Below are 24,293 nucleotides of genomic sequence, written 5' to 3' on the forward strand. Positions count from 1 at the left end.
GGCGGCGCGGCGCTGATGGTCTCCTGCGGAGGAGGTCGAAGCGGACCCTGAGGCCTTTCCTCTTATGTTGGCCGTCGACGGCCACGGCCATGGCCTCCGGTGCGCCATCATCGCTAGGGCTCCTGTCACTCTGCAAAATCGGTGCACGTGCACCTTCTCGCCGCGGCGTCGCCCGCTGCTCCGGGGCCTTTGGCTCCAGCGCCTGCGCCCTCTGCTTTTCAACGTCCACGTCGCACGGCTCCTCCTCCCTCACCGCCCAGATCCGCGGCCGCCGCCGCGTCGCCGCCAGGATCTTCCACTTGATCTCATCGGTCCACCGCTGCTGCCGCCGCCGCTTCTCACTTCCATGCGAGTTCTTGGCGGGACAGGAACATTAACAGCGTCATCGCTGAAGCATGTCAGTATAAGGAGCGCGCGCGGCGCCATCGACACCGCCCGCCGATCGCCTGCTCGGTTAACGAGTTGCCATGCTTTTGTGGGTACGTGCTTGCAGCTTGTGCTTTATATGATGGGGCGCCTCGCCGTTAAGGTAAAGTACGAACAGGTGCTGATCAAATCTAATCTAGTTTATTAGTTTACTAGGCCGTACCGTACGTCGTCGGGGAAAAAAAACTGTTGTAAAACGTCCAGCGTTTATATCCACATGGATATATACAACTAAAAGTTACGATACCTCTTAGGCTCAAATCCTCTAATCTGAGGAGCACAAAACAACATGAAAAAGAGCTTAAGAACTAAGAAAAGGTTTGAAAGACAGCTTCAAAATTTCTTCGCCATCCTTTCTAGCCTGTTTTGACTTGTTCACATCACATGTCTCTTAGAAACTAATGATGTCGAAGTTGTCACTCACTAACTTGTTCTGGACTGCAACAAGACATCGTCAAGGTAATCGGAACCAGACCAGAGGAACTTCAAGGCAATGTCTCTATAAGAAGAATGTGATGTCTCTTTGTTCATCTGTGTAGCATGGCTTCTAAAAGTACTCCTACATGGAACTGGGAGATGATGTCTAGATATATCTGAATGTATGTGGTAAAGAAGAGAACGCAAGAAAGTACATCTAGGGCCTCTGATCCTTCGTCACTCTAATACTGGGAGGAACTAACGCTGACGAAAGATTCAGAAGCATGTTAAAGGAGGCGAATTTGGTTTATGTGCTAGTTTGTTGTTACTTTCTGAGACGTTACATGCTGATCTACTGATGGATGTTCTTATCTTATTCGTTCATGTCTTTATTTGTTCTGAATAGGGTTCAAGTTCAACTGGAGAGTTCCTAGCCTAGCGCAGTCTGTTCAGAGACGTCTCTCCGTGTGTTGTTCTGGTGCGTCGTCTCATCTCAGATATCCACAGCGAACATGTCTGCAGGCCCTACCTATTATTTTGGCTTGTATAACAGTTTGGATTGGTAAATGGCTACTGGAATGCTTGCCTGCTGTTTTGACTATTCTAGTACATGTTGGACACAACAGCCAACAGGTGAACACCGAGAGTTTTGTTTACACCGAAGGTTAACACCAAATGAAGAGGGACATTCTTGTCAACACCTCAAAGGAGAGAAACGATGCCCGTGACGCCGCTGCTAACAACACTGGCACAAACCCGAGATAGGCTTTAGTTCCCCTGCACATCAGCACCATCAACATATGTTCGCTTGCTCGTATACGATCGTAGATTATAAGCTGGAACAGTATTTTTCTTCCACGCTAAATCAGCCAGCAGTAAATAATCCACGATCATTTATGACGAAAGGAACCGGCCGATGGCAATATTGAGCAAAACATTCTGACGACAGGAAGTGGCAGTAGGGAGGCTGAATGGACACGCTAGCTCATGCAGCGCGCGTAGCCCGCTAGGACGACATATATTGAGCCAAAGTACAGATTCTAGACTAAATAAAGAAAATAAAGAAAATTGAGAAATCATAATATTGTATTAATCATTAATATTAAGAGAATATACATAATAGTTTTCGACTACTTGTTCTACTTTCATTTATTGTGCTGACTATGAGAGACGGAGACGTTGTACAACAAAAACGAACTACATCGTATTTCCAAATAGTCCGAATTTGATGCTACCGAATATTTAGCCGACTATCATATAGCAATTCCGTATATATCCCCGTACACTTAACTTAAAAGTCTTTCCTAAACTATCATGTTTTCTATTGTAAAGATCCTTTACGAAAAGGTCCATTTTCTCATCTATAGATTGAGTTTGGTTTTAACACTCAAATACATGAAAAAAATGTTTACTTTTAAACTCTCAAATATTTAACTATTCATCTCTCAACAAAATTTGAGTGTTTTACATGGCGTGGTCATGGCTCGTTGTGGCAATAAGACCAAGTCTTTGAATTTTAAAATTTAATAAATGGCTTAGGAAACTTCAAAAACTATCATTCGCGCTGAGAATACTTATAACCCAACTAATTTTCTAATAGAGCTGAAATAAAGTATTATATGACTGGAAATTGTGTGTTTAAACTAAGCTAAAACTTTTTTTGTCATATTAATATAATTTCATTGAATCAATACTAAATTAATTTATGTTATGAATAGTTTTGATCGCGTTTGCTTATCGTTTTCTATAATCTTTTAAAATTCATATACTCATTTCCAAATTTTGGAAATCATGCTTCAAAACTAGTATATTTTAGGAAAACAATGACGGAAAAAAAAATCTGAACCACATATTTTAGTGAAACATACTCCCTCCATTCCATAAAAATCATCACTATGGGATTAGTGTTGGTCAAAATTTATTAAATTTGACTAGGATTGAAGAAAATTTTAGCACCATTTGTATCTCCAAAAAAGTTTAATATATGAAAATATATTAAATGATCTATCTAATGATACTAATTATGTACCATAAATATTAATATTTTTTTATATATTTGATCAAAGTTAAAAATATTTGACTTGTCATAACTTTTTATAGGACGGATGGAGTATATTTAAGTCACTGAAAATCATAAACGCGAGTGGTAAATCATATGTTTAACCCGTTTGCAATAAGACATTCCTCTTTCTAAAAATTCGAAAACTATTTGCTCTCTCCGAAAAAAAAAATCCTTAACTTTGAACATGGACACGCGTCATGTCCAGATTCGAAGCTAGAATTGCGTTTTTTTTTTTTGGAACGGAGGGAGTAGCTACGACGATTGCTGTGTGAAAAAACACCCTTACTTCAGGCCAAGATTGAAAAGTGAACGTGTTTAATAATTCTTAAAAGGAAAGATAAACAGATTCAAACCTAAGGGTCCAAGACTAGACTTAAGAGAATATACATAATAGTCTACGGGGTATATGATGTACTTCTTCCCGTGATTTATGAAAAAAATTGCAACGACCATCTTCAACAGAGGACGATGGATACAGATGGACGAGAAACCGTAAGGACAATAGGAAAGTCAATATTATCTTCCTCAACTTTCGTGAAAGTCCACTTTTTCTTCCTGAATTCCAAAACAGGGCAAAACATCTCCCTCAATTTTTAAAACCGTTCATCTTACCTTCCTGGCCCGGTTATAAGCGGTTTTGAAGATAGTTTTATCTTTATCTTTTTTTATTTATTTCGGGTGAATCTTTAAAAAATCATAGTAAATCATAGAAAAATCATAAAATAAAAAATCGAATTTTGTTGGACTCCACATGAGTAGATCTACACAGTGAACATATAATATGGTATGCTTTAGTACAAAGTTTTTGTTGTAGCTTTAGATATATGTTTTTCTGTAATTAAATGGAATAATTCATATTTACAGTCTCTATGGTCCAATTGTGGTGAAATTTTTATGGTGGGTTAATTATTGTATGCTTAAACTGTAGTAAAATTTTTATACTCATTGGATCATGTATAACTTAGTTATAGATTTTATTTAGGTTTATGCATGTTAAATATAAATAAATCTCTCGTGGCTTTGTTCGGCAAGACTTATTACTGCTGCGGCTGATTTGTAGAGGTGGTTTACTGTGAGAGAAAAATATTGTTCCATATCTAAAAAAAAAAGTAGGACTGATTGTGACTTATAAGCTCAATCGGTGGTGTTCGGCAGTTGGCCAGAATTCAGAACTTGTACCTACACATCTCCAGGGAGTTCCATCGATGTCAGGCATAAATCACGAACAGCTGTAGCGTCAAATTGTGCCTACTGAATTGATCCTCTCCAATCAGTTCGTGATGTGGGCATGTCCGCATGTGGCGTGATGGCTGCCACGGCTAGCTTTCGGGACAACCTTTTTTTTTTAGAAACAGCTTTCGGGACAACTGCTACGGGCTCCTCCTCGGCCTATGCGGGAAGCCCAAGCCAAGATAGTTTAATGGGACGTTTGCGGAGCCTGGCGTCATAACGCGGCCTGTTTTTTACGCTAACAAACCTTTTAGTTAGTAGTACCACATCGTGCACAGTGACAGACATATGGCTGGGAAGGCGTGTATGAAACAAGGGGCGTGGCAACGATACAACTCATACCTTTCTCGGCCTTTTGGCTAAGATCAAGTGTAGTATCTTTTCTTATCAGTTTAATATCTGATACATGGGACACATGCCCATAATGATATTAAATTTTTTTTTTGGGGAGAATGTAATATGGTAGCTTGCTACTAAAATTCTTGTGTCGCCCTAGTGTTGCATTATTGCCTGGGCTTGGCACACCCCTATAAATTAAATCAATTGTTGAAAGTTACCTACCAAATCAATTGTTGAATTCAGTTCATGGGGTCTGGTTCTCTAAATTGGTTTATATTGGAACCGAAGAAAAATGTGTAATTCAACTTTTTAATTAACAATAGAGTTACGTATTTGTTTAAAACCATTAAGGGTAAAACAAAAATGAAATTAATGCGGTATAATATGAATCTTATATATTCTGGCCACCACTATCGTCCGTCCGATCAAATTGCAAGCTCTCTTTTTTTTTTCTTTTTTTTTCATCTAATATAAAAAGAATATTCCCTCTTAAATTGCTTTTCTTTAAGAAATGTGTTTTCCATACAACATTTTTTTTAAAAAAAGTCGAGGCTATTACGTTACGTACCAACCATTAGATCACTCATCATCACCTCGGAAGGGATCAGCCTGTCGCGACGGCGACATCACATCTTCCTTCAGGAAAATCATGATCGTCGTAGTAAGGGCCTCTTCATGGCCTCATGGGTCACCAACTCACCAATGTCAATGCAAGCAACGTGCGGACATGCCGCACCCGCACAGCACAGGCGGGCCTACGTACCTTCCATGAACCCCGGGACGAAGGTGTAGACGTCTCCGCTCTCCGGCGAGGGCGCGAGGCCCGGTCTCTTTCGGTGAGCTGGTTCAAATTGAGACCGGCGGTGCCGTGGTCCGCCCGCAGCCGGACAGGTACGGAATTTGAAGCCTGACGGCTGACGAGCAAATCAGGCGTGGACAACCCGCAGCCGGACAGGGACGGAATTTGAAACTTGAGAGCCTGACGGCTGACGAGCAAATCAGGCGTCGCTTGTTCGCTTGTGTTATTCAGCCGGCTTTAATCCGTAATCAGCTGTGGAACAGCGTTTCTTTTGCAGAGGAGGCGACGAAGTCACGAAGAATGAGACCGCGGCTCGGTTGGCATCTAGCGGGCCAGGCCACTTTGGTCAGATGATAACGCAAGGCAGCACGCTGCACGCCTGGTTACATGAGCATGAGCTCGAGCAGCAGGAAATGAGGAAAAACAAAAGGCGAGTTGTTTCTGAGCGGATCGGTCCGAGGGGCTGTGTTGACCCAGACGCGGAGCAGCTAGCATCTAGTTCAGTGGAGTACTCCTACAATACAATACGTACAAAATATTTTTCTACTAGGGGCGGCGGCGGCTGAATGAACATATTCGTTCGCCGAGCTACCTGTTGCATTGTCACAGTGTTCCTGGTCGGTTCGGTCCACGTACACCAGCGGCATCTCCGATAGCCATTCGCCGGAGGATCTCTTTCGCTTCACTTATTGAGCATGTTTGCTGATCGGTTTCTGGACTGATAAGTCTGGCTGATGCTGGTTTGTTGTAAGAAGAAAATATTGTTGGCTGGCTGATAAGTCCTGGCTGACAAACGAACAGGCTGATTACGTTATTCTCGGCTTCTCGCAATCCTATCGGGGGAGATCCAGCCCGCTGGAAAGTGAAAACACGTTCATTTAAGGGGAGTTTGGTGCCTGGTTTGCTCTGGACTCTGGTATTGGACAATGGACGTCGACTACTGGAGTACTGGGGCACGTTGAGCTCCAGTGCCGCTGACTAGAGGGTAGAGGCGGCGGTAATGTAAACTAAACGAGTGCCGTGACAGCAAAACTTGGTTTCTTCTGCAAGTGACGTGCGCTCCTTGCAATAAGTACAAGATTAATAGGTGACAACTGACGAGGACTTGTTTGGACTTAGGACACCCTCTTCAAAAAAAAGTCGATTCAAATGAAACGTAATAACTAAGCGTACACGCGTCCCTCAGCCTGTTCGCTTGTTGGTTTCAGCCAGCCCAAACCAGCCTAGAAACCAACCAGCGAACAGGCCGCCTGTGCGTTCCTGCAATGGACAAGCACATCGACCGCTCGCTGCAGTCTGCACGTTAATTACAGCGGAGGCACTAGCGCACGGACATCCGATGCTATTAGCGTGTCCAGATGGAGCTCAGCCAACCGAATCGTGGGCTGACGTCACAACCCACCAAGAGGACCGTCTCATCTAAGCATCCCGCGTAACAGAAGGTGCTCACGTCCACGCCGCAATCCCTCGACACGCCCCTCCACGGCCCTCGCTACGCCCCCTCCTGTAACACCTCGGGTGTTTAAAATACTAAAACCTGACATGTCATCATATGCATTGCAAAGCATTTGGCATTTGGTGAAAACTTTGAGATGCATATACTAAAACGAGTTTATATTCATGTGGTATGTGTTGAATTGTATTGTTTGACTTAAATTCAAAGTTTGTTTGGATTTTTGAATTTTTCGAGAAAACTCCGCTTTTCAGCATTTAAATCCTACCCAAAAAATCCATTTCAAAATATAAGCATATTTTGGGGTTGATCCCAAAAGCAAAAGTGTAGAGCTTAACAAGTTATACAAAGTTTATTTTTAGAGTTTTTCAAGTTGTTTAGAAAAATTTGGAGTAATTCAAAAAGGCGTAATTCGTTAAATATTCCCTATTCAAATTCAAAAGTTTATTTCAAAATCTAGACCGAATTAGGAGATGGTTATAGAAGCAAAGTTGTAGAACTTTTGATTTTGAACAACTTTTGTTTTTGGAGATTTTTGAGTTGTTATGAAAATTTGAGAGTAATTTGTGAATTTTGGCGAATGGCAAACTTGTAAATATTGTGAACAGTGTTCACCGCCGAAGTTACATAGCCGGCGACCGTCTTCGGCGTTCCAGGCGCGCGCGTGGCGGCCTTGGCTTCGCGCTGGCGCGGAAAAGGCGTCGCCGTGGCTTCTCCTTGCTTCCTTGGCCGCCCTATAAAGCTCCGACGCCGTCGTCTTTGCCCTTTCTTCTTGCTCTGTTTTCCCGTCGCCGCTGCTCCACTCCGTCGAGCTCTCACCGTCGACCTAGCGCCGTTGCCGTCTCGGCAAAGCGTGCTCCAGCTCCGCCGTATCCTTACGCATCCAGCCAACCCACCAATTCAGCTAGTCGAAGTCGGGAACTCGAGTTGCATCGTCTTCTTCCTTGCGGCCGGCAACTCCTCCGCCGAGCACGATTCGCCGCGGCCAGAGCTCCACGGGGCATCTTCGTCCCTGGTTTTGGCTGATTCTGCTTCGTCTCGATGCTGTAGTACTTAATCCATAGCTGGTTGCTCATTTTGATCACTGTAGTCGCCGGTACACCATCGCCGACGACGTTTTGCTCCACCGTGATCACCGTGATCGTCGTCACGCCTCTCCGTTGCTTCTCCGACCTCGCTCCTTGCTTCAACGCGTTCGGGGTGAGCCACTGGTGCTTCCTGGATCCCTTGTTTGAGCTCTACCGGTCGCACACCGCCGGCGTAGCGCTGCCGTGCCACCACGTCCGCCATGGTCGACGACGAGCTAGTATAGGACCGTAATCAGTGCTGATAGGGACGTCAATCAATGCGCCTAGACTTGATGATCATTTTGGTACGTTGGTCGTCGCCGGTGAACTCACCGTCGACGAGAATTCGCCGGTCAGAGCCGTCGCTGCCGTGGTCAACGTCGGAGGTTGAAGATGACATGTGGGACCCGGGTGTAAGTGACTCAGCGTTCTAAGTAGATTTTCTATTTTTCAGAATTAAATGAATAGTGCTGTAATTTGTTATTTTTGTGTAGAATTATTTAGAGCTCCAAAAATTATGAAAATTTTTGTGTGAATTCTCTATGAGGTATATTATATAACAAAAAATTGAAATATTGATTTTCAGTATTTTTGGGGTATGATAAAAATTGCTCAATTAATTAATAAATGACTTTCCATGATTTTTCTAGGCTTATTTACTTGTCCAAAAATTATGAAATTTGTTTTGCCACTTAGTTATCATGTAATGAACATTTACTAAAATTTTGAGCTCAATTAGAATAAGTTGATTTATTTCATAATTTTAATTAAATAATTAATTCATAAAAGCAAATAGTAACCTTTAGTGATTTAGGTTTTGTTTGTAATTTTGGATTGAGTGATGACCTTGGGTCATTTGTTGATAATGATCCTTGGCAGTTGATGTATGTGTTACGAAAAAGATTTAGTTTGTTTGACTTGCAACTGTACCGCGAAGGAAAGTTGTATTCAAATTGTTAAATTTTGTATCCATCATCGAGCATCATGTTTCGTATTCCGCATCATGTTAAACATGGTATTATTATTATGTGTAGTGAACGAAGGTGAACATGTGGTAGTTAATCAAGTTGTTGAGGAGGTTAATCCGTCTGTTGAGGTCGGATCGAATACTTGTGTAACGTCGCAGGAGCCGGACTTTTCCGTCAACGAAGGCAAGCCCCGGATGCATACAACCCTACCTTGTGTTTTACAAATTAATTTCGCTTTTGCTTTCCGTTACTGCATTAAGTGATTAGGAGTTAAGTAAAAGCCTAATTGGTGCATTACCACCCTTGTTATTCCATATTTACCATATTACCAGTTTTGAACTCGTATATGCCTAGTTTTGCTTAGCTATGCGTAGAACGATGAAGTCGGGTGACTACCTGCCACCTGCAAGTTTTAAATGGAACCTTGGTTACTTATGCTATCATATGATATGGGAATGTGGAGTAATAAATCTAGACCGGGCGGACTCGGTGTGTGTGAGCCACAAGACATGGAGGTCTTGTGAGCGGGTTCTTTCCGCCTGTGTCGATTAAGGCACGTCCGTTGTTGAATTGCATGAGGTGAGAATTTGTAGTACTAACCACATACTCCGGTAAGCCTGAACTTGGCGATTCTATTACGAGAATGGCTACTCACGCACTGGGAGTGGAGAGATGGCGGGAATAGCGTGTACCCACGTGGCTATGGGCTGGATTGGTGGAGTACTGTATTCTCGGGTGGCGCGGACCCGTTCTTGTTTTAGAGGATCCGAGGGTAGGTTGGTATATGTAGGTCAGGGACCTGCATATGTCGTGTGGTCTGGAATTCCCAGCTGGGTTTATAATCGGTTCGAATCTTCGTTGCTCCTCGGTTATGGAGACTCAACTCACTGTTCATCATCGTAGTATTAATAACTGGAACTTGAGAATGGTTGATGAAGGTGTTGGATATGAAGTTTCATGATCTCATTACGGATCGTGTCATCTTTGTATATGATTTTATAAAGTTTAAACTGTTCAAACAAAGAATTTTGTCAAAGAGCTTTTACGCAAAATAACTTGATTATTGCTAAAACCATACCTTGAATCCCTGAGCCTGCATTCCTGAGTTCTATCAGTTTTATTTCGGTTAAGTCTTGTTGAGTACTTTTATACTCAGGGTTCGTTGACCCTTGTTGCAGGTGAGCCTCATGAGCAGATCTGTTTTGGATCGTGCTGCATGACAGTTGTACCTTGTGATGACGATGAGAAGTAAATGTGTGGCCTTTGGGCAGGGCAATCTCCTTGTGTGTTTTGTATTATATTATAATGCCACTCCACTATTTTGTTTTGTAATAAACATCGAACCTAGTTGCGAGGTTTGAAACTACTGTTTTGTAAATTATGTTATTGTAAGACTTCCGCTGTTTTTACTCTGGTGTCGATATTTGAATAAGTGTTGTATTACTGCAATGACTCTGTAACGTGATCCTGCTCGGAAATCGTGGATGATTCGGGGTTCCCCGAGGACACCCGATAGTCTTTTTAAGTTAATGGAAACATATGCATAAATGTCAAAGGTCGTCGGACAGTGACAGGTGCATGTGGGCCCTATAACTTAGGAGGTTCTGCCACACCTCCACAGTATGAGAAGGATGCAAGACAGCGGAAGGTGAGGAGAAAGATACAACACTAGATCTACATTTGAAACATCCGGATACAACACTTGCAATATACGTCTGGAGACAGATGAAATACTTGTAACATGCGTATGAAACACATGCAAAAAACATATGAAACGCTTAAAAACCATTGCAACACATACGCAACATCCAGATAAAACACTTGACACATATGTGTGAAACATATACAACATCTAAATAAACACACTTGCAACATACGTCTAGAAAAGCAGATGAAACATTGGGACAGATGTTTGCAACATAAATGTACAACCATTGCAACATATGCAACATCGCGATCTACTTTTGCAACATCCATACGAAACACTTGTAACATACGCTTGCAACATGCTTTTCAACGCAATGTCACCTTGTTGCTTGGACGAATAGAGATTGTCGGCGCGGAGCTCGATGCCGGCGTGGAGCTCGATGCCGTGGAGTGCGCAGAGGTCGCCGGTGTGGAGCTCTTCGGTGGCACGGACCTCGGCAGTGGCTGCGACAGGCGGATGGAGCACGGTCACGACGAGAGGCGCGAGTCCATGTGAGAGGGTGTGGCGCCGGCCCGTCCGTCCCGCGAGCGAGGGGCCGCAGCGCAGAGCGGGCGGGCGACGCGAACTGTGTCCGCGGATGAGTGGATGAGAATGAGCCGCGTCTGGACGGGAGTCATGGGACGGACGCCCGTGACATATCATTATCGTAATTACAAGACAGAATAATTAGTCTTCCTCGGTCTTAGCTGATCAATATAACTAAATAAGCAAGACACCGGTAGAAAAAATTTGGAGGGAGTTGTGATTTGGATTTCAAATAAAGTTGTCCGCGAGTTAAAAGAAAAGTACTGACCAAGGATGATCCTAAAGATAGACTTTGAACAAACATATGCCACGTTTGTTGTGATTTGGATTTCAAATAAAGTTGTCCGCGAGTTAAAAGAAAAGTACTGACCAAGGATGATCCTAAGATAGACTTTGAACAGACATATGCCACGTTTGTATGGATTTCTTAGACAAAGTATGGATTCCTTGTAAAATGGATTAGTTGGGTGGTACATAATGTTAAGACCTCTTGGAACAAGGAAAAATATATGAATTTTGGAGAATTTTGATCCCTAGAAAAAGTTCATGTACATTCCTTTGGAATAATGGATTAAACTCTATAAATTTATTTATCAGGTCAGTTTCAGTGAAGCTTTCGTAGCGATTTCATGATTATTTATTATAGTGTGACATACCCACATCAGCAAAAGTGATGAGGTAGCATGAAGATTAAGAAGAGAAAAGGAGATGAGTTTCATCCCCCATGAAACATAGTTGACATTGTTTCCAAGTGAATGAAACAACGATAAACCCTGCATTCTTTTAGATAATGGATAAAATCCGTTTTCATCCCCTGCAAGCAGGAGAATAAGACTAATTGACATAACAGAAACTATAGCTAACTTAAAACCCAACCCTAACATTAAAAGGTCATCCAAATGAAGAAAATAATTGCAAAGCTGCAGCTTCTAGCGCTTGGCACACATGGATGACGCACTCCTTATTTCCTTGTCGCCATAAGAGCATTGTTCAATCCACCGACTGTTGCGATTTATATGGGTATTAATCTTATGCAGATTTAGACATACCTTCTCAAGCAGAAAGACGAAAAGCCAAGACGAGTAATAGCACATTGTTTAACTAAGCGGGTGAACAAGAAAGCTTCGTTCAGACATGTAGTTACATAATATTTTGCTCTGTTATGGCTTGAGATGTTTCTTCGCTATGGACTTCTCAGATTTGTTACTCATCGTCAGCTAGAATCCCCAGCTTGTATAACTCTATGGCTTTATTAGAATCCGAGTTAAACCTTAAAAAAAAACAAGCATCGGTGATGAGCACAAATCTTGCACTTCAGCAGGAAATCTTGTCCTTGCCGTCTCAATATTAGATCGAACTCGATCGTCTCCTGGTGCTCGCATCCAATCCCAACATCAACAGGAGCCCTTGCTTTCGAGCTAGGCCTTGTTTAGATTGTAAGTTTTTTCACTTTCTCTATCACATCAAATCTTTGACACATACATGGAGTATTAAATGTAGATAAAAAAAATAACTAATTACATAGTTTGATTGTAAATTACGAGACGAATCTTTTGAGCCTAGTTAGACCATGATTAAACAATAATTGTCAAATACAAACGAAAGTGCTATAATATCAAATATTGATTCCTAACCTCAATCTAAACAAGGCCCTGGGACTGGTAGCTACTCAAGTCAGATAACTCATTCCACGGTCGCATTCGTGCATACGCGGATGGATGCCAGAGCTCCAATCTCTCTCCACCGTCCACCCTTCCTTTTCGATATACACCTGCTGTCGTAGTAGCGTGCTGTCACGCAGAGCGCACCCTCTCCACCTCCGGGTTGGTTGTCTCCCGTGCGCACTGCCTGCCAATCGTGGCCGTCGCATGTGCGGTTCTGCCTGGCCACGGGACGGGACCCGCCACGCCGAAGTGCGGACACGATTCGGAGTATCTCCTCCTGTACCACGCCGTACCGCAAAAGCAGAAGCACCGATCCCTTGCCCCCCTTGTCCTCGCCCGGTAGCACTGTGTACAGTCAGTCCTCTGCTACAATTCAGTTCGATGCCTGCAGCGCCGTCACCCGGGGGCCGGCCGACGGACAGCAACGTGCCTCGCGCCTGTTCTGTAGCCCATCTGCCCAGATCTGCGCGCGCTGTCCGTGCGTCGTCCGTAGCACGGCCGGCGACTTCCAGCTGCTCCGATCGCGAACCGTGCGTGATTCCCCGAGCGTGCAAGCCGAGACCGCACGGCGACGGGCCGGCGGCACGGCACGGGGCGTGCCGTGTGAGCGTGCGGCGCGCTGCCGCGAATCTTGTGTCGTTGCCCTACACCGGCAGCGCTAGGCAGCCATCCCTATTTATCTAAGCTTATTTAGCTGATAAGCCTGAAAGTACAGTCAACGAACACCACCAAAACTCCGTGTCTCGGCCGGACCCGGAACGGTGCTGGCTGCGTGCCTCCTGGCCGCCCGGCGCGCCGGGCCGCTTCCAAGAACTTTCCGCAGCCTGCCTGCCAGTGCCAGCTGCAGGCCAGCTTTGCCTGGAGCGGGTGATGACGTGGCGCCTCGCCATTGGTGCGTGTGGCGTCACGGGCACCAACTTTCGCTCGGGAGACGTGGAGGAAACCGGTTCGCTCGGCTAACGTCGCACTTTTTTTTTTGCAAAAAAGATTCCTCGCGGCCCGATCCGAGCAAAGCGGCGCGCAATAGAGGCCCCACGTTTCAGTCTCGAGAGCAAGGAGCGGCAGACCCTTTTCCCGTGCTCGCGCAGGCCCAAACGCCAACGGGCCTCGAAGCCCAGATCCCCGGGCGCACACGTGGCGTCACCAGGCTTCTCCTGCTGACGTCGCCGAACTCCTCCCGGCTCAAGCAAGGCATCTATCGCAAACATGAAGCTCCGCTGCCTCTACCCGGTTAATTAACCCGCACACCTCATCATCACAAGTTCACAACGAACTGACCCTATCCGCCACGTTAACGAACCCTCTTGTCACTGACAGACTGTCCCCACGTGGGCGCCCCTTCTCGGCCCCACCTGCAGAGCCACAAGAGTCCAAGGAAGCAAAGGGATAAACCGGCGAGCGCAGCCCACGAATCCCCTTATTTAATCGCCCACTAAACTATTTCCTCCCAATCTATCCGTCCATTTACGCCCGCAATTATAAAATAGTTTACGCCATTATATAGAACCACTATATAGAAAAAGGGATAGGAGAACGCTTCGCACCCCTCCCTTTTGCTTCTGCGCTGCGCCACCAATCGCCATCGCCTCCTTGCCCAGTCTCCGCGCCGCCGCCTCCTCCGCTCCCTTCCCTCTTCTAGGGTTTCTGTTCCATGCGATCTCGCGGCCTCGGTGGCCCGGGACAGTAGGGACGCCTCCTCTCCGTTCGAATCTAGAGAGTCGGCGACCCAATGGGTAAGGGCGGGCAGGACGAAGGCAAGCGGCGGGACGGATCCGCCGCTCCCGGGCCGGACACCGCCGCGACGGTCTTCCCGGCGTGGGCGCGCACCCCGAGCGAGTGCCTCGCGGAGCTGGGCGTCTCGGCGGACCGCGGCCTCGGCTCCCAGGAGGCGGCGGCGCGGCTGCAGCGGTACGGGCCCAACGAGCTCGAGCGGCATGCCCCGCCGTCGGTCTGGAAGCTCGTCCTCGAGCAGTTTGACGACACGCTCGTGCGCATCCTGCTCCTGGCGGCCGTGGTCTCCTTCGTCCTCGCGCTCTACGACGGCGCGGAAGGGGGCGAGGTGGGAATCACCGCTTTCGTGGAGCCGCTCGTCATCTTCCTTATCCTCATCGTCAACGCCGTCGTCGGCGTCTGGCAGGAGAGCAACGCCGAGAAGGCGCTCGAGGCGCTCAAGGAGATTCAGTCGGAGCACGCAACCGTCAAGCGTGATGGGCGGTGGTCGCATGGCCTCCCCGCGCGCGACCTCGTCCCCGGGGACATCGTTGAGCTCCGGGTCGGGGACAAGGTTCCCGCGGACATGCGCGTGCTCCAGCTCATCAGCTCTACCCTCCGCGTCGAGCAGGGATCTCTCACTGGCGAGACCGCTTCTGTTAATAAGACCAGCCACAAGATCGAGTTGGAGGACATTGACATCCAGGGAAAGGAGTGCATGGTTTTTGCCGGTACCACTGTTGTCAACGGCAGTGCTGTCTGTGTTGTGACGGGCACTGGCATGGCCACCGAAATTGGCAAGATCCATGCCCAGATCCAGGAGGCATCTCAGGAGGAGGACGACACGCCACTGAAGAAGAAGCTCAATGAGTTTGGTGAGGCGCTAACTGCCATAATTGGGGTGATCTGTGCCTTGGTCTGGCTCATCAACTTGAAGTATTTCCTTTCCTGGGAGTATGTTGACGGGTGGCCTAGGAATTTCAAATTCTCATTTGAGAAGTGCACATATTACTTTGAGATTGCAGTGGCACTGGCCGTTGCAGCAATTCCAGAGGGCTTGCCTGCTGTGATCACCACGTGCTTGGCACTCGGCACAAGGAAGATGGCCCAGAAGAATGCCCTTGTGAGGAAGCTGCCCAGTGTGGAAACATTGGGTTGTACAACTGTGATTTGCTCTGATAAGACTGGAACTTTGACCACGAACCAGATGTCAGCAGTGAAGCTTGTGGCAATTGGGAGGTGGCCTGATACACTTAGGAGCTTTAAGGTTGATGGAACCACTTATGATCCGACTGATGGGAAGATACATGATTGGCCTAGCTTGAGTATGGATGAAAATCTCCAGATGATCGCAAAGATCGCTGCGGTTTGCAATGATGCAAGCATTGCCCACTCTGAGCATCAGTATGTTGCTACTGGGATGTCCACAGAAGCTGCTCTGAAAGTATGATCTGTTCATGTGATAAAATTTCCTTTCATTTGGGATGCTGTTATGGTTAAGTTTTTTTTTTCTACTGCAAAATTATCTTGCATGTAGCTTGGGAGCAGGTAATGTATATCTGCAAAAAAAGTTAATAGCAATTTATACAACAAAATAAAAAGATGATAAAAGAACTGGTAGCTACTTTCAGTGACCTCTACAATTAAAAAGATTGAACACAACTCTTTCATCAAGGTACCTGAAATTGTTGAATTTACGTTGTGGTGTGACTGTTCAACTTTTGGCAGGTTTTGGTTGAGAAAATGGGGCTTCCTGGTGGTTATACTCCATCTCTGGATTCATCTGATTTGCTCAGTATGTATTCCTTTCTGCCTTGTAAAATGTTTTCCGTACACATCGTCAAAGGTTCTGTAATAATTACTATTCTTTTATTTATTGTTTAAGGGTGCTGCCAGTGGTGGAACAATGCTGCTAAGAGAGTAGCAACTCTGGAATTTGATCGCACCAGAAAGTCAATGGGAGTTATTGTGAAAGTAAACTCTGGGAAGAACTTGCTGCTTGTTAAGGTAAGTATTTGTGCTGGAGTTTGCATCCCTTGTGGGTTTAGATCGTCAGTTTCAAGTGCACAGCAATCACCTGCTTCTTGTTGTTGGTCTGTTTAAGCTTTGATGTTGTCCAACCATTTGTGCATTTTGCTACTCCCTCCTTTTCCCTTGAAAGGGTTGCATCATATTACCTGTTTGATACTTTATCACTCAGATGTCATTTACTTCCTTGCAAATTATGAAAATTTTTTGTGATGGAAATGTCATGCTTTACTACTGCTTGCAATGTGTTGGCCGTGTCTTTTTCTTTGTCATATTATTGTTTCATGGTGGAAATAAATTTTGCAGGGAGCAGTAGAGAATCTGCTAGAGAGATGTACCCACATTCAGTTGCTCGATGGATCTGTTGTGCTGTTGGATGATGGTGCCAAGGCGCTCATATTATCTACACTCCGTGACATGTCTGCCAGTGCTTTGCGCTGTTTGGGTTTTGCTTACAAGGATGAATTGGCAGAATTTGCAACATATGATGGTGAAGAACATGCAGCTCACAAGTATCTACTCGATCCTTCATACTACTCTTCCATAGAGAGTAATATGATCTTTTGTGGTTTTGTTGGTCTAAGGGTGAGAACTTTTACTTAACTGGTTAAGATTATTCAAATGTGTATATTCTTCCTTCTGTTCATTATTGCATATACCTGTAACACTCAAAGACACTATTGACAGGATCCTCCCCGAGAAGAAGTCCACAGAGCAATTGAAGATTGCAGAGCTGCTGGAATACGTGTTATGGTGATAACAGGAGATAACAAAGAAACAGCAGAGGCCATTTGCCGTGAGATTGGGGTTTTCGGCCCTTATGAAGATATCAGTTCAAAAAGCTTCATAGGGAAGGAATTCATGGCGCTTTCTGATAAAAAGAAGCTCTTAAGACAACAGGGTGGCCTTCTCTTCTCCAGGGCAGAACCAAAACACAAGCAGGAGATAGTTAGATTGCTCAAAGAAGACGGTGAAGTGGTTGCAATGACTGGTGATGGGGTGAATGATGCACCGGCTCTTAAACTGGCTGATATTGGAATTGCAATGGGCATTACAGGGACTGAGGTATTGCTTATTGCATTACTGTTGATTTTTTTTGGGGCCTGTTTGGCTGCGAGAATAAGCGGCTGCGGCCGCTTATTCTCCTCTCATGTTTGGTTGGAAGAGTGTCTGACATGTTGTCCTATCAACTTGTGTAAGGTTGCGAAAGAAGCTTCGGATATGGTACTTGCAGATGATAACTTCAGTACTATAGTCGCAGCAGTTGGTGAAGGGAGGTCTATTTACAACAACATGAAGGCTTTTATTAGGTTTGTTTTTAGATAAGCTATGGCTAAACTTTCATTGTGTAATTGTTGGTTAAACTAAAATATGTGTGAGCTGTTGAGTCATGTGTGCTATGTGAACTGCAGATATATGATCTCCTCAAATATCGGAGAGGTCGCATCCATATTCCTGACATCGGCTTTAGGTATTCCAGAAGGTCTCATCCCAGTGCAACTTCTATGGGTCAATCTTGTTACAGATGGCCCTCCAGCAACAGCTTTGGGGTTCAACCCGCCTGATAAAGACATCATGAAGAAACCTCCTCGAAGAAGTGATGACTCGTTGATCACTCCTTGGATCCTGTTTCGGTATATGGTACGTTTTCCAGTTGATCATTTGATTAGTTGATGGATTTGAGATTAATATGGTGGTCTCTTGTTTTTTCCCGTCCAATGAAGCTGTGTAGCAAATTGAAACGTACATGCTTTTGAACAAGTTATATCTACTAAATTGTTTTATGGTGAATAGTTTGTAGTGTAAACCTGTAAGCGTTATCATAATGTAACTAAGTTTCCTTAAGATCTTGAGCCCAGTAGAATGAATATGGCCACCAATTTACCAAAGTGTTCTTGGATGTGCTAACTTAGGGTTGAGCTTTTCTTCTGATAAATTAATGATGTGAACAACATTTGGTGTTTAAACATCCACCACTTAGATATGATATATCTGTCTTTGTTCTAGTAACAAGAAGAAACATAAAATGCAGCATCAGACTCGCATGTTTGAATAAATATGTAAAGTTATGTCTGGAGCAGATCTATTTGCCTGTCAAATCTGATCTAACTGATCTGCAACTAAAGTGAAAAGGATATCTGATGATAAGAAATGAAGCATGAATGGGTTATAGAGAATTATATTTCCTGTAAATCTATTAAATAGCCTTGTGGATTTTGATGCTACCTTATTTTTCTAGTTGGCCTATGCAACCACATGAAACAAGCTGTGCTACTTCTTTTTTACTAACCAGAGAGCCATGCCCATGCATGTGTAGGTTATTGGCCTTTATGTTGGGATTGCAACGGTGGGAGTCTTCATCATCTGGTACACGCATGGCAGTTTCCTGGGAATTGACCTGGCTAGTGATGGTCATACACTTGTGTCGTACTCCCAGCTCTCAAACTGGGGCCAGTGCTCCTCATGGGAGGGCTTCAAGGTGTCGCCATTCACTGCAGGAGCGAGGACATTCAGCTTTGATGCAAATCCATGCGATTACTTGCAGGGTGGCAAGATCAAAGCAACGACCCTCTCTTTGTCTGTCTTGGTGGCCATTGAGATGTTCAACTCACTGAATGCTCTGTCAGAGGATGGCAGCCTTCTGAGCATGCCGCCATGGGTTAATCCGTGGCTTCTTCTGGCCATGTCCGTTTCTTTTGGGCTGCATTTCTTGATCCTCTACGTGCCTTTCCTCGCTCAAGTGTTTGGGATTGTGCCCCTCAGTTTGAACGAATGGCTCTTGGTGATAGCAGTGGCCTTCCCAGTGGTGCTGATCGATGAGGTTCTCAAATTTGTGGGGCGGTGCCTGACAGCGCGTGCCCGCAAACAATCAGGGAAGAGGAAGGCAGAGTAGATGCTAGTGATCATCGGTATTAGAATCTGTAGTGCCACGGGGAATCTATATTCGATGTGACACCCCTTTTTTTTTTTGAGTTGCTAAGGGCCTCGATCCTTTCTGAGTGTTTTAGATTGGGAATATGACCGTGCAGGACAAGCTAGGGTATTCTATAGAACTCATAATCAGATCGCGTTGAACACATTGCATTTTTTTCGTTGTAACAAATGCTGGTACTGTGAACATGCTGGAGATACAGCAATGGTTACCTGACGCTTTTTCTCTCTAATGGTGCGCTATATGCGCTACTGTTATGTTGCGAATCTTCTGACATGTTGCTCAGTAATACGTTTGTTGCAGTCGTATGAGCAGTTATGTGTGTTTTTTTTTGTGAGATTCCTCTTGGGCAGATGATGATCCATAGCATTGTTAGGGTGTCTAGAGGACATTGTTTCTACATGTGTGAATCAGTGAATGTACATTGTTTCTTCTGCACTTGTTGAAATTTACATATATGGAACAGAAACGGGGTTATTGTCTTTGCCGTTTTGCTGTCCTGTACATGGGATGATGCGAAGATGCAAGATAATTTTAGCTTCACCTAGCCTCCTCGCTCTTGGTCATCTTGGAAAAAACTCTCGTCATCGACATACCATCAAGGTCCCCCAAGTTCGCTGACACGGTGGCCTCTGTCCCGTCGCTGACGGTCGACTGGTTGCGATGGAATCTGGACGCACTCCTGGGAACTAGCTGCGTGCTGTCTGTGCCAGAGCTGTCCGGCGACGCCTCCTGCAGGTGCAGCGCGAACTCGAGGCACCAGAGCACGTCCCCCATGGCGGGCCGCTCCACGCCGTACTCCGCGAGGCACTTCTCCGCGGTGTCAACGAACTTCTTGAGCGACTCCGGCCGTATCGACACAGCGATCCGCTGGTCGACGATGCTGTCGAGCTCGCCGTTCTTGAGCCGCTGCGTGGCCCACTCCGCCAGGTTCACCATCTCCCGGGGCAGAGTCGGGTCGATGACGGGGCGCGCGCAGAGCACCTCGAGCAGGACGACGCCGAAGGAGTAGACGTCGGACTTGTCCGTCAGCATCTGCCGCCGGAAGTACTCCGGGTCGAGGTAGCCGAAGCTGCCCTTGACGGCGGTGCTGACGTGCGTCTTGTCCAGCTCCGGCCCGGTCTTGGACAGCCCAAAGTCGGCGACCTTGGCCATGAAGCTGTCGTCGAGGAGGATGTTGGCGGACTTGACGTCCCGGTGGATGATCGCCTTGGCCGAGCCGGTGTGGAGGTAGTGCAGCCCCCTGGCGGCGCCGATGCAGACGTCGAGCCTCTGCTTCCACGAGAGCGGAGGCAGCTCGGAGTCGTAGAGGTGGCTCCGGAGCGCGCCCCTGGCCATGTACTCGTACACCAGGATCATCTCGCCGCGCTCGTCGCAGTAGCCGATGAGCGACACCAGGTGGCGGTGCCGCAGCCGGGAGAGCAGCTCGATCTCCGTGCGGAACTCGTTCAGCCCCTGCTGTGACTGCCGGTTGCCGCGCTTCACGGCCACCCGCGTCTCGTCCCGCAGCGTGCCCTTGTACACCTTCCCGAACCCGCCCACGCCGATCACCATGCCCTCGTCGAACCCGCACGTCGCCTCCTGCAGAGCCGCGAAGGGGATCCGGTACCCGGCACCGGCGCTCTGCCCGAGCGTGATCGTGTTGTTCCTGGCGCCGCCGCTGTTGCTCTTGCCGAAGCTGCGCGAGTGCGACCGGGAGCCCAGCGCGCTCGCCGAGAACGCGGCCCAGGTGTTCGACGCCTTCTTCTCCTGTTTCTTCCTTCGCCGCACCGTGAGGACAATGAGCGCGACAGCCATCATCACCGTGACTCCCGCGACGGTCGAACCGGCGACGATTGCGATGGTGGTTTTCTTTGAACCGCTCTGCGACGAGGCGGCGCCACCGCCGCCGGTGCTCCCGATCATTCTCATGATCTCGAGGCCGTTGAGGACGCCGTCTGGGTCCGCGTTGCCCAGCGTGGACGTCCCGATGCTCACTGTGATGTTGCCCTTGGCGTCCTTGGCGCTGAGCACAAAGTCCTTGTACAACGGCACGGCCGGGACGCTGTAAGTGTCTCTGGAGATCTCGTAGTCCGGCAGCACAATCCATCCGCCGACGTAGACGTTGAAGACCAATACGTTCGCCGCCTTGCTGACTATGTCGCAGAAGTGTAGCCGGAGCAGGTACGCCGACCCCGGCGTGGCTTGTAATTTCCATGTCATGTTAAACTGCACGCTTATGGTGCTCGCGGACATCAGAGTCGTGTTGATCTCCGTCGCTGTAGCATAGACCATGCCTGGCGCCGTCTCGGCGGTCGCGAAGCCTGCCGTCCACCGGAGCGTCGAGGGCGGCACATCTCTGTGGACCGTGACGGAACTGTCGACCAGGAAGCTCTCGTCGGGAAGCCACGTCCTCCCCAGCGTGTCGTTCCTGGGCGTGATCTTGGGAGAGCCCATGTTGACCCTGTGAACCGTCTCCAGCGCCTGCGTGGACAGCCCCGTGTATTGGCCCATGGGATTCACCTTCTGCGCCGTGTCGACGAAGAGGTTGTCGGGGTGCGACACGACCTCGATGGCGTTCACGAACGCCACCATTCCCGTCGGCGTCGGCGTGAACGCGATCGCCAGCGTGCCGCCAGCGACGTTCACCGAGAACTCCCGGACCACGGCCGTGCCGTTGACGGGCGCGTACCCGTCGATGATCACCAGGCCCTGCACGGACACGCTGAACCTGGCGTCCGCGGCGAGGTCACCGGACTGGTACCGGAAGGGGAAGAAGTGGAGGCGCACGAAGTGTCGCCCTGGAGTCTTAACCGCGAACGTGTACGAGGACGGCGCCGCGAACACGCGCGCGTACTGGTACAGCGCCGGATCGTCGGAGCCGCTGGCCGACCCCGTCGCCGACGCGTTGGCCTCGGAGCCCCGGGGCGCCGACAGCACCGAGGCGGGGAGGCTGGCGTCGCCGAGGAACGTCCTGCCGTCGACCGTGGCGTTCGCCGCCGTGCCGCAGAGCACGAGGTAGTTGTCCGCCGGGGTGAACGCGGCGCGCGCGGCGGCCAACAGCGCGGACAGCACGACGGCGACCTGAAGGAGCATGTCAAGAACGGGGCGAGCCATGGACGGGGTGGAAGATGAATCGCGGCAAGACCATCAGCGTGGCTCTAGAAGCAGAAGCAGCTCATGGACGTCTCCCTGGAACAGAGACGTCGAGGCTGGCTGCGGCGCAGGGCAGGCAGCATCAAGGCCCTATGGGAGTCATGGTGGATGATTAGCACAGGACTGGACAGGAGCTGCTCAGAAACCTGCAGCTTGTTTGGCAGCGGGCTGAAAGTGAATCTGCGAATTGGCAGGATAGGCACAGCAGGTAGTAGGCGCTGCCTACCCACAGGAACGCGGAACCGGTGCTTGGTGCTTGGAGATTTGGTTAGCCATGGAGGTAATATTGGAGGCGCTGGAACTTTTGGTTAGTGGGGAAAGCATATCACTGTCATTTTCCGAGGATCTCAGGTAGAGGGTGGGCTTGGATATTTTATCGTGATCCCTTTAATCCTGTCATTTTCGTGGTTTACAGGTTGTCAGGCAAACTCTACCTACGCCCGTATTTGATCTGGTAGCTCGTTGACGTAATTCCAAAGACCTACTACGCCCGTATTTGATCTTGTAGCTCGTTGACGTAATTCTAAAGGAAGGTCAGGACATTTACCTCTAATATGACGTTAGCAACATTCACACACACACATATAGAACTACTACTCTGTAGCTGGCTATAAAATAACTTATTCTGTAGCCACTTTGAGTTACGATAATTACTATGTTAATTTACGGGATTATAGTAACTCCTTACTAAGTGGTTTACTGTAATGTTATGGTAAATATTCCCATGTGTTACAGTAACCCAACTATCGTAAATATATATTGATATTATCGTAAATTAGTATATAAAATTATAGTAAATGGAGGTGGCTATAAAATAACTTATTTTGTAGCTGCCTACTAAATATACTCTCCCTATATATATATATATATATATAGAACTACTACTCTGTAGCTGGCTACAAAATAACTTATTCTATAGCCACTTTGAGTTACGATAATTACTATGTTAATTTACGAGATTATAGTAACTCCTTACTAAGTGATTTACTATATCGTTATGGTAAATATCCCATGTGTTATAGTAACCCAACTATCATAAATATGTATTGGCATTATCGTAAATTAGTATATAAAATTATCGTAAATGAATGTGGCTACAGAATATATATATATATATATATATATATATATATATATATATATATATATATATATATATATATATATATATATATATATATATATATATATATATATAGACACACACACGTCCTAGATCCTCTTCTGTGTTTATGATTATGAGCATTTTACCATCACTGAACAAGAGGAAGAAACGGTAGATCACGGCACCAGGCCAAGTAGGCAAGCATCCGTCTTTAGTCCCCTTTTTATCCACCAAACTAAAGTTTAGTAGAATTTTAAAGCTAAACTTTACTCAGCAAAAAATTCTCATAGCTAAACTTTAGTAGGAGTGTTGGGCTCCAGCTAATACACAACTAAACTTGAGCTAAATTTAACTAAGTTGAAACAGCTAGAGTCAGTTATACTTTAGCTGGTCTTTTAGTTGGACTGTTTGAATCTCTGGCAACTAAATTTGACCCGTTATATACTCTGTTCGTTTGGCTGATAAGTCATGATTAAAAGTACTATAGGTTAATTTATTGTAAGAGAAAAATACTATTCATAAATTAAAAAAATATGGTTTATAAACCAAACGAACAAAACGCTATAGTTTAGTTGGCGGATTAAACAGGTTTCTTTCACTTTTCATTGCCGGTCCTCACTCGGCCGTTTGTGCGCGCACGTCGACCTCAACGAGGTTCCATTCACAGCAGCGACAAATTGGCAGCAGGCGAAAACGAGTGGGGGAGCGAAGAATCGAGAACGGCA

At 46.5% G+C, this 24,293-nt stretch overlaps 2 protein-coding genes and 1 non-coding gene across 3 annotated transcripts; 2 read left to right on the forward strand and 1 right to left on the reverse strand.

The window, feature by feature from the left end:
• The first annotated feature begins 4,473 nt into the window (after positions 1-4,473).
• Positions 4,474-4,665, forward strand: LOC136540996 (U2 spliceosomal RNA). The gene has a single exon (XR_010780112.1). It is a non-coding gene; the product is annotated as a U2 spliceosomal RNA (small nuclear RNA).
• A 9,485-nt stretch (positions 4,666-14,150) lies between these two features.
• Positions 14,151-19,555, forward strand: LOC136533422 (calcium-transporting ATPase 4, endoplasmic reticulum-type-like). The gene is made up of 8 exons (XM_066525976.1): positions 14,151-15,812; positions 16,097-16,163; positions 16,254-16,375; positions 16,703-16,981; positions 17,084-17,461; positions 17,597-17,706; positions 17,809-18,037; positions 18,714-19,555. Exons 1-8 carry the CDS (start codon positions 14,388-14,390, stop codon positions 19,287-19,289), a joined length of 3,186 nt encoding a protein of 1,061 aa, XP_066382073.1. The 5' UTR covers positions 14,151-14,387; the 3' UTR covers positions 19,290-19,555.
• A 190-nt stretch (positions 19,556-19,745) lies between these two features.
• On the reverse strand, positions 19,746-22,942 carry LOC136533429 (receptor-like protein kinase HERK 1). Its single transcript, XM_066525985.1, has 2 exons — positions 22,707-22,942; positions 19,746-22,609 (listed from the first exon to the last, which is right to left on the reverse strand). Exon 2 carries the CDS (start codon positions 22,422-22,424, stop codon positions 19,869-19,871), a length of 2,556 nt encoding a protein of 851 aa, XP_066382082.1. The 5' UTR covers positions 22,425-22,609; positions 22,707-22,942; the 3' UTR covers positions 19,746-19,868.
• Positions 22,943-24,293: the final 1,351 nt, after the last annotated feature.

The sequence above is a fragment of the Miscanthus floridulus genome, chromosome 2 (assembly GCF_019320115.1).
Source record: "Miscanthus floridulus cultivar M001 chromosome 2, ASM1932011v1, whole genome shotgun sequence".
Classification (NCBI taxonomy): Eukaryota; Viridiplantae; Streptophyta; class Magnoliopsida; order Poales; family Poaceae; genus Miscanthus; species Miscanthus floridulus.

Excerpts from the sequence above, each read along its gene's own strand:
- LOC136533422 (XM_066525976.1), top strand. The coding sequence starts at position 14,388 with ATGGGTAAGGGCGGGCAGGACGAAGGCAAGCGGCGGGACGGATCCGCC. Across the intron at positions 16,376-16,702 it reads AGAACTTGCTGCTTGTTAAG|GGAGCAGTAGAGAATCTGCT; the intron begins GTAAGTATTTGT and ends TAAATTTTGCAG. Across the intron at positions 17,462-17,596 it reads TGGGCATTACAGGGACTGAG|GTTGCGAAAGAAGCTTCGGA; the intron begins GTATTGCTTATT and ends AACTTGTGTAAG.
- LOC136533429 (XM_066525985.1), bottom strand. The coding sequence starts at position 22,424 with ATGGCTCGCCCCGTTCTTGACATGCTCCTTCAGGTCGCCGTCGTGCTG.